The sequence below is a fragment of the Nymphalis io genome, chromosome 4 (genome assembly GCF_905147045.1).
Source record: "Nymphalis io chromosome 4, ilAglIoxx1.1, whole genome shotgun sequence".
NCBI lineage: Eukaryota > Metazoa > Arthropoda > Insecta > Lepidoptera > Nymphalidae > Nymphalis > Nymphalis io.
The window spans coordinates 6,578,714-6,587,627 of record NC_065891.1 but is presented as its reverse complement, the minus strand read 5'-3'; the positions used below and the strand labels follow the sequence as shown (position 1 = coordinate 6,587,627).

Genomic DNA, 8,914 nt, shown 5'->3' with positions numbered 1-8,914 from the left:
CTACAATTTTACAGTATAGTGTCTTGTCGGCGTCGTTTATTTGGTTAATTAAGAGTACTTATTTATTAGTTTCATTACCTTTTACTATATTACCACGAGTATTTAACGTTAACTAAAATGTCTGCTGATAATATTGAAAAATTATATCAAAATTATGGCATTCTTGCTGATGCTAAAGATGACATTTCAAAGGTAACCTCATAATATCTTATTTAAATGATTCATCTGATAAATCTTTGGTCGTAATCATATTATATTCAATTATCTTGTTTTTTTATTAAAGCATGAAAAAGAATACTTGGAAATACTTGCAGCGGTAAAGGGATCAGATAAAGAAAAACGCTTAGCGTCGCAATTCATTGCAAAGTTTTTTAACAGTTTTCCTAATTTGACGGACCAAGCTACTGAAGCTCAGTTTGATCTTTGTGAGGATGATGATGTTGCGGTAAGTTGTGTTGAAATACGCAGCCAATATCCCTATAAAAATAATATTTTCTTTGTAGGTTATTTTGTTTTACATTTATCTAAAATTGTAAAAATTATTTCAGATTCGTAAGCAAGCGATCAAAGATCTACCTTTAATGTGTAAAAATAACAAAGAACATACTACTAGAATTGCTGACATCTTAGCACAGCTTTTACAATCGGAAGATACCACAGAAATTAATGTCGTAACTAACTCCTTGGTCACCATTTTAAAAAATGACCCAAAAGGGACTTTAACTGGTCTATTCTCACAAATTCACCAAAGCACGGATAGTGAGACACCCAATGAAGTTGTAAGAGAGAGATGTATTAAATTTTTGGCTACAAAAGTAAAGCAATTAGGTAGGGATGTTATTGATAAAGATGCCGAAGACCTTATTATATTTGAAGGAAAGAAAATCTTACAGGTTTGATATTTTATATTTAATAGATAGACTATATTGTTTTGATAGTAAATTATTTGTGGCAAGATCTCCTTAAAGTATGTGATTTTGCTGTTAGTGACTATTCCTAATACAATATAGTGTAGATTTGCTAAGAATTTCATACCGTAACAGCCTATGAATGTCCCACTGCTGGGCTAAAGGCCTCCTCTCCTCTTTTTGAGGAGAAGGTTTGGAGCTTATTCCACCACGCTGCTCCAATGCGGGTTGGTAGAATTCACATGTGGCAGAACTTCAGTGAAATTAGACACATGCAGGTTTTCCTTCACCGTAAAGCACGAGATGAATTATAATCACAAATTAAGCACATAAAAATTCAGTGGTGCTTGCCCGGGTTTGAACCCACGATCATCGGTTAAGATTCACGCGTTCTTACCACAGGGCCATCTCGGCCTTTTCGGAAATTCATAGTGATTGGTTAAAAAAATGCAGAGATGGCCCAGTGGTAAGAATGTGTGAATTTTAACCGATGATTCTGGGTTCAAACCCAGGCAAGCACCACTGAATTTTCATGTGCTTAATTTGTGATTATAATTCATCTCATGCTTGACGGTGAAGGAAAACATCGTAAAGAAACCTGCATATGTCTAATTTCACTAAAATTCTGCTACATGTGTATTCCACAAACCCGCATGGGAGCAGAGTGGTCAAATAAGCTGCAAAACTTTCTCCTCTAAAAGGGCGAGGAAGCCTTAACCCGGCAGTGAGACATTCACAAGCTGTTAATGAAAAATAAAAATGCTAAACACTATAGCTTTAAATAAATTTTTTTTTCTCATTTAGGATTCTGTGGCTGAAGAATTTGAACACATAATGGATTTATTAACTTGGTCGAGACTTGGAAAGACACCAGCAGGAAAAAAAGAAATGACACAGTTGATAGCTGCACTGGCCTTTACCCCAGGGGATTGGCATCCAGAAGATCCTGAATATGTTGACAGGCTCATCCAATGTACTCAACATGCAATACCTTTATTCACTGTAAGTATTCTTAATAAATCTCCACTTGACATTTTATCTTTGTTAATGAAATGTGTATGTTAGAGTCAGCACTCCTTTGTCACAACTTCACTAGCAACAGAGGGGCTTTTGACGTGGTTGGTAGATACTTGCCTTTCACCTTGTGGGTTCGATTCCCACCCAGGATAGATATGTTGTGTGCATGAACATGTCTGTTTGTCCTGAGTCTGGGTGTCTATATAAGTATGTATTTACAAATTAAAAGTAGTAAGTATATGTAGTATATCTGTTGTCTGGTTTCCATCGTACAAGCTCTGCTTAGTTTGAGATCAGATGGCCATGTGTGAATAATGTCTCAGGATATTATTATTATATTATTATAAAACTGTTAAAAATACTTATGATTTCCTTTATAGATATGCCATGTTAGATCTACTTCTATAAGAGAATTATTGTCACCTAATATTAAAGCGAATTTGAAATTTGAATCAATGTGGTTTTAAATTTTGACAGAATCAAGTGGACTCAACACAGTTTGTCAACATATTCTGCGACCATGTCTTGCTTCGATGGAATGAAATTGCAACCACAGGTGGAGGGACAGATCTAAAACTCGAAGTATTGAAAACCTTTGCTGAAATTACTGAGCACTGTGGAGAAATAGAAAATATTCAAGACAAAATTAATATTGTTTATGATGTTCTAATGGTAATTTTAATATTTTAATATCTCAATAGCATTATTGTACATTTAGATGATTTATAGAAACTATGTGTGAGGTTCTTCAATTTTGTATCAGCAACAAAGTCACATTCACATGCATTTTTATTGTCAAATATTGATCTTATATTATATTTTATTTAAAACCATACTGTACCCTAGCAAGCTTCAAAGTAATTCAGTAGCAAGACCTATCCACTCTTTGTTATTACTGTATTCCAGTTTGAAGGGAGAGATATCATTTACATCTGTATATGTTCCCAACAATCCTCGATTAATAAATCCTCTATCACAGTGGATTCACATTACTTTTCCACTTACTACATTTATCAACTTTTATTTTACTTCCAAAGTTCCTATAACAACTTGGTTGTCATAGAAAATTCCCTTTTTTATACTAATGCATTATGTGTGTAAGTATTCTATAGATTATTCTGATTTCGACCAATAATATCATGTCAAGTTGAGGTTGTAATTGTTTTTTAATCCTTAATGCTGCTTTTGGAATGAGCTGTACATCTCAAATGCCTATAAATATGGGTAACAGCAGGAGGTCGATTTATGCCTTTCTGTCATAATTAAAATATAATTAACTATATTGTGACAAAAGTGCTTTCACTAATTAATAGACTATTTCAAAAGTTCTCTATGACAATTCATTTCAATCAACTCAAGGTTGACCAATGTAACAAATAAAAAAAAATATCATTACAATAAACATACAAACATGTGTGCATAAATTATTTTTAATTTTCTTCAGAATTATTTACCTGAAGCACCAGTTGAAAATGAAGAAGAAAATGCTGTTAAAGGTGAAGAAATAGAATGCAAACCAGAAAACCCCAAATCTACAACAGCACCGTCATTACAATTTTCTCATGTTGAATGTGCACTTTTTGCCATTCACTCATTGTGTAGGAAAGCACCAGATGCTCTTGGAGCAGATACTGCACGACTAAAGACTTTACGCTTACGACTTCAATACACAGCTAGGCTTACTCAAGGGTATATTAAAAAACTAAAGGAAGTTACACAGGTAAACATTGCCAATACACACTTTTCAGCCACAAATCTATATATTCATATTTACGTTATATTATATTGTATGAACCTGTTTTAGAGCAAAAAAGGTGAAGATGACAACACAGAAGAAAATAAACTGAAAATAGCTGCTTTAAAAACAACATCAAATATTAACACACTTATTCGTGATATATTTCGCACACCTCCCAGCTTCAAGAGCAAAGTACATCTTTCATTCCAGACAAAAAAAGTTGAAAAAGAGGTAATGTTAAAATAAACTTACTGTTATTTCCAACTTTTGTAGCATTTATATCACAGTAATATGAATAGCATTGCAGGCCCAAAATTAGTCTACATAATCGTTGTTTATGTTATTCTTTTTCTTTTTTAGATAACAACATCTAATGATACAGAAGATAAAGATAAATCGTCATCAGGATCAAAACGACACAGACCCATTACCTTTGATAATGGTGAACAAAAGGAAGCATCCGAGAAGCGTGCCCGTAGTGGTGATAGAAATCTTAAAATGTATACACCACCCTCTGGAAAATACAGTTCCAGATTAAATAACTCTGGACGTTTCTCTGGCCCTAACTCTGGGAGAGGGAGAGGCAAAAGGGAATTTTGGAACAGGGGCACACCCTTTAGAAAGCGCTACTAGATTATTTAACACTTCTATACAATCCTAAAGACTACACCTTTCATTTAAGGACATGATTATAGAATTAGTCGCTCTTTAAAAAGAAAAACACAACACTTTTTTTTAAACGAAGTATGGGCTGATTTTTCAAAACAAATTTAACAATAAAAAGTTATTCTCTTCGTGATCAGGCGATCGGCGTTTATTTAGTTTCGTCATATACTTCGTTGATTAGTTCTGTTTTCAAAGTTTTTTAGCGGTTCCAGAAGAAATATTTTTTGAATATTTCTTATCTGTTGCAGTAGTTTTCATGGTACTTCCAGCTACACAGAGTATGTAGATTTTATTTGACAAATTTATTCGTAATATAATGCATGTTAATCGAATTAATATTATAAGTTCTCATCATCATCTTTTTCTTCATATGTAAATGGTAAGTATAAATATCTACAATTAATTTACTATGTTGGTGACTTGGAACTTCAGTATAAGCTGTAAGTATACTATTTTGTAGTATTTAAAATATTATATTAACTACATGGTACTACATATGAAGATGACATTGGCTGCCAACAACTCATGATTACGGTAAGTCATTTCAAAATGTTTTAATATATATCATTTAAAGGGGATGATCTATCAAATAAAGCAATTACTAGAACATGGCTGCAATTGAATATTGTTTCAGATCTGTTTGTCTCGCTTCTTTTTTAACCAAAGAAGTAACCACCTGGAATAAATTCATCTTCATATAATAAAATGATTTTTATGCAAACTTGTGTTATTTTGTCCCTTTATTTAACAATTACCATTATATCCCAATTAAAAATTAAGTACTGTGGTTATGCCTAGTCTCTTGAATAGAGTTTGTTTTGTTTTTTTTTTGTGACTTGTCAATATTTTTTTAAAAAATGCAAAAAATTTTGCAATACAATAGTTAATAATGAAATTGTATAACAAATACTCTTCAGGTGAAAATTTTAAACAATTTTTTTTTTAATTATACAATTTATAACCTTTATGTAATGAGCGAAATTTTTCTGGATATAAACTTAAAATATTAAATAATCCAAAACAAAAAAGTATGATTGACAATAACTGAATGAATTAGTAATTTATCGGCTTTCAACTATCCATACTAAAATACCATAAATGCGAAAGATACTATTTGATGTTCTCACGTCTCATCATGAAAATTTATTATTGTTAGATATGATGAAAAATAGCTTTTAAATTTAAAAAAATAAAGAAAACAAAATTACTCTTTTAAAATCATGTTTAATTCAGCTCTTGCTGTTGTATAAATACCATAATTACACTAATATACAGCTATGAAGAAAAAAGGTTTAGAACTTAGTAATTAGCCATATAAAATTTGAAAAAGTGTTTTATTAATATGCCATATTTTCCAGATTCACTTATCTCATATTATCAACTACATTACACATAATTCTATCAAGCTCATAACAGGGGTCTAGATTAGCACTATCAATTGGGCCACAGTCCATATGTTCTAATATCTCTGCAGGTACTTTAAAGTTGGATTCCATATCATTTTGATCTGGTAAGCTCTGAAGTGCATTTTGTAAAATATCCTGTACTTTATCCAAATGCTTTTGAAATCTGAAAAATAAATTCATATGTAGCATAAAAATGTAGTATGCAATTAATTTATCCAACAGTACAAGTATTTAGTTAGTTGAGCATTTAGTTAGTTGAGCATTTAGTTAGTTGAGCATTTAGTTAGTTGAGCATTTAGTCAGTTGAGCATTTAGTCAGTTGAGCATTTAGTCAGTTGAGCATTTAGTCAGTGGAGCATTTAGTCAGTTGAGCATTTAGTCAGTTGAGCATTTAGTCAGTTGAGCATTTAGTCAGTTGAGCATTTAGTCAGTTGAGCATTTAGTCAGTTGAGCATTTAGTCAGTTGAGCATTTAGTCAGTTGAGCATTTAGTCAGTTGAGCATTTAGTCAGTTGAGCATTTAGTCAGTTGAGCATTTAGTCAGTTGAGCATTTAGTCAGTTGAGCATTTAGTCAGTTGAGCATTTAGTCAGTTGAGCATTTAGTCAGTTGAGCATTTAGTCAGTTGAGCATTTAGTCAGTTGAGCATTTAGTCAGTTGAGCATTTAGTCAGTTGAGCATTTAGTCAGTTGAGCATTTAGTCAGTTGAGCATTTAGTCAGTTGAGCATTTAGTCAGTTGAGCATTTAGTCAGTTGAGCATTTAGTCAGTTGAGCATTTAGTCAGTTGAGCATTTAGTCAGTTGAGCATTTAGTCAGTTGAGCATTTAGTCAGTTGAGCATTTAGTCAGTTGAGCATTTAGTCAGTTGAGCATTTAGTCAGTTGAGCATTTAGTCAGTTGAGCATTTAGTCAGTTGAGCATTTAGTCAGTTGAGCATTTAGTCAGTTGAGCATTTAGTCAGTTGAGCATTTAGTCAGTTGAGCATTTAGTCAGTTGAGCATTTAGTCAGTTGAGCATTTAGTCAGTTGAGCATTTAGTCAGTTGAGCATTTAGTCAGTTGAGCATTTAGTCAGTTGAGCATTTAGTTAGTTGAGCGTTTAGGTAGTTGAGTGTTTAGTTAGTTGAGTGTTTAGTTAGTTGAGTGTTTAGTTAGTTGAGCATTTAGTTAGTTGAACATTTAGTTAGTTGAGTATTTGGTTTTTAAAAGCAGTTATATTTAAAGGAAGTCACTGTTGGCAGTAACTTTTGCTAGCTGCTAGCGATATCAGATCATTTTATTTATCAATTACACATAATCATCAGTTTGTGGTAAATAATAAAAAAATTGAGATATGCACAGTTGGAAGTGTCAGTGTCTGCATTACAAACATGGTTAAACAGGCAGGGGAGATGCAGCTTTTACTGGTAATAGGTCTTTGTGTAAGCTTGTCTGGGTAGGTACCACCCACTCATCAGATATTCTACTGCAAATAAGCAGTACTTGATATTGTTGTGTTCCAGTTTGAAGGGTGAATGAGCCAGTGTAATTACAGGCACAAGGGACATAACATCTTAGTTCCCAAGGTTGGTGGTGCATAGGCAATGTAAGCGATGGTTAACATTTCTTACAATGTCTATGGGGACTACTTACTCTTAGGTGGCCCATAGGCTCATCTGCCTACCTATACTATAAAAAAAAATGGAGGAAAACACCACAGGTACTCTATAATAATACTAAATGGTATTTACTTAGTGACCTACAAACATTTGTATACCAGCCACACCATCTTCTACCATTATTTCAATATGTATATTATTAGATTTATAGACATTATAAATTTACCTCATAGCGGTTTCCACTCTTTGACGCTTTTGTAATTCCATCATTACTCTTAATGTTTCTCTCGCCTGATGTGGCCTGAATTCATTTAAAAGGTGATGAATGTGTATAAATAATAAACTCAGATCTTCAACTTTCTCTGCTCTTTTAGGTGAATCAGGACAATGAACCAATAAATCTAAAAGGTCTAAAAAATTTGCTAATAATGAGTGGTTCAATTTCTTCAACTCTCGTCTTCTTTCAAAATGCATTGGGTAAAGGCGTCGAAATCCCTAGAATAATGTATGTCATGTTATTAAAAAAGTAATATATAAATGAATAAAGTTATTTGCAAGATCTTTAACATACCTGGCTTTCTAGAGATCTTATTATCGTATCATCAGCATTAAATGTATGTCCAAACATTTGGTAAGAGTCATGTATAGGCCTTGGAGGCAAAGGCGCTCTATTTCTTCGAACATTTTCATCAGTATAAAAATTAATATATTGCAAAGGAGGCAATGGTAACGAACTAACTTGAGCTGTTTCTGAAGACATTATGTACTTACAATACAGACAGAACGTTTTATTCTAACATAAAAATAATTCTTTATTTTGTTAATTTAGGTAAAACCTCAAGACCAGTGTCTAAAATAACGATTAATAATCACTACGACTTACGAGCGTTATACACATTCATAAATTATAATTAAAAACTCTTGTCAAGTTTGACTTGTCACTTGACATTCGTGGGCACAGATTATACTTCGTGAGTAGATTGAAGTTTTATATACAGCGGCTTAAAAGTACTGCCAGGTTCAAAAACCTTGATTTTATAAAATTATATGTATCTCAAAAATAGCTAGATTCCGGATTAATTACGTTACTTTTGACTAATACAAAACTATTTTGGCTAATATAAAAAGTACACAGTCATACAGAGGTGACAAATGACAACATAAAATAATAATAACGGTTATTTTCGGTCTTCGATCCTTGGGATACCTATCCCAAGCATGTACTTTAAGACCGTAATTTAAGCACCAACCGATGCTGTAACTGCTTGTGCCCACTACCTGCTTCCTAATCCTTGTTACTATCGTCGCTAGTTAGTATTTTTGGTGAAATAAGCGTATAGGTACCAAAGGTACCGAAGTTAAAATTACTCAATTATTTTTTCAGAATGAAAAAATATATATTAAATAATGTTTAATACATAGCTTTTTGTTTGTACAACTTTGATAGCTTGTAAACGCTGGTTTTCGATGATCATAAAAAACCACCTTTTTAACGATACAAATTAATAAAATATTATATTAGACCACAATAATTGCCATTATAAAAATACATGTTAAAATAATTATTTTCACTTACTTTTATCTT

At 32.5% G+C, this 8,914-nt stretch overlaps 2 protein-coding genes across 2 annotated transcripts; one reads left to right on the top strand and one right to left on the bottom strand.

Annotated features, from left to right (window-relative positions):
• Positions 1 to 5,050, top strand: LOC126768254 (apoptosis inhibitor 5). The gene is made up of 8 exons (XM_050486265.1): positions 1 to 192; positions 284 to 445; positions 549 to 893; positions 1,713 to 1,910; positions 2,403 to 2,597; positions 3,370 to 3,645; positions 3,730 to 3,894; positions 4,024 to 5,050. Exons 1-8 carry the CDS (start codon positions 118 to 120, stop codon positions 4,294 to 4,296), a joined length of 1,689 nt encoding a protein of 562 aa, XP_050342222.1. The 5' UTR covers positions 1 to 117; the 3' UTR covers positions 4,297 to 5,050.
• A 596-nt stretch (positions 5,051 to 5,646) lies between these two features.
• LOC126768266 (mediator of RNA polymerase II transcription subunit 7) lies at positions 5,647 to 8,232 on the bottom strand. The gene is made up of 3 exons (XM_050486280.1): positions 7,901 to 8,232; positions 7,556 to 7,824; positions 5,647 to 5,898 (listed from the first exon to the last, which is right to left on the bottom strand). Exons 1-3 carry the CDS (start codon positions 8,087 to 8,089, stop codon positions 5,694 to 5,696), a joined length of 663 nt encoding a protein of 220 aa, XP_050342237.1. The 5' UTR covers positions 8,090 to 8,232; the 3' UTR covers positions 5,647 to 5,693.
• Between the last annotated feature and the right edge of the window lie 682 nt (positions 8,233 to 8,914).

Excerpts from the sequence above, each read along its gene's own strand:
- LOC126768254 (XM_050486265.1), top strand. The coding sequence starts at position 118 with ATGTCTGCTGATAATATTGAAAAATTATATCAAAATTATGGCATTCTT. Across the intron at positions 193-283 it reads CTAAAGATGACATTTCAAAG|CATGAAAAAGAATACTTGGA; the intron begins GTAACCTCATAA and ends TTTTTATTAAAG. Across the intron at positions 446-548 it reads GTGAGGATGATGATGTTGCG|ATTCGTAAGCAAGCGATCAA; the intron begins GTAAGTTGTGTT and ends AAATTATTTCAG.
- LOC126768266 (XM_050486280.1), bottom strand. The coding sequence starts at position 8,089 with ATGTCTTCAGAAACAGCTCAAGTTAGTTCGTTACCATTGCCTCCTTTG. Across the intron at positions 7,825-7,900 it reads TAAGATCTCTAGAAAGCCAG|GGATTTCGACGCCTTTACCC; the intron begins GTATGTTAAAGA and ends ACATTATTCTAG. Across the intron at positions 5,899-7,555 it reads AGAGTGGAAACCGCTATGAG|ATTTCAAAAGCATTTGGATA; the intron begins GTAAATTTATAA and ends TTTATTTTTCAG.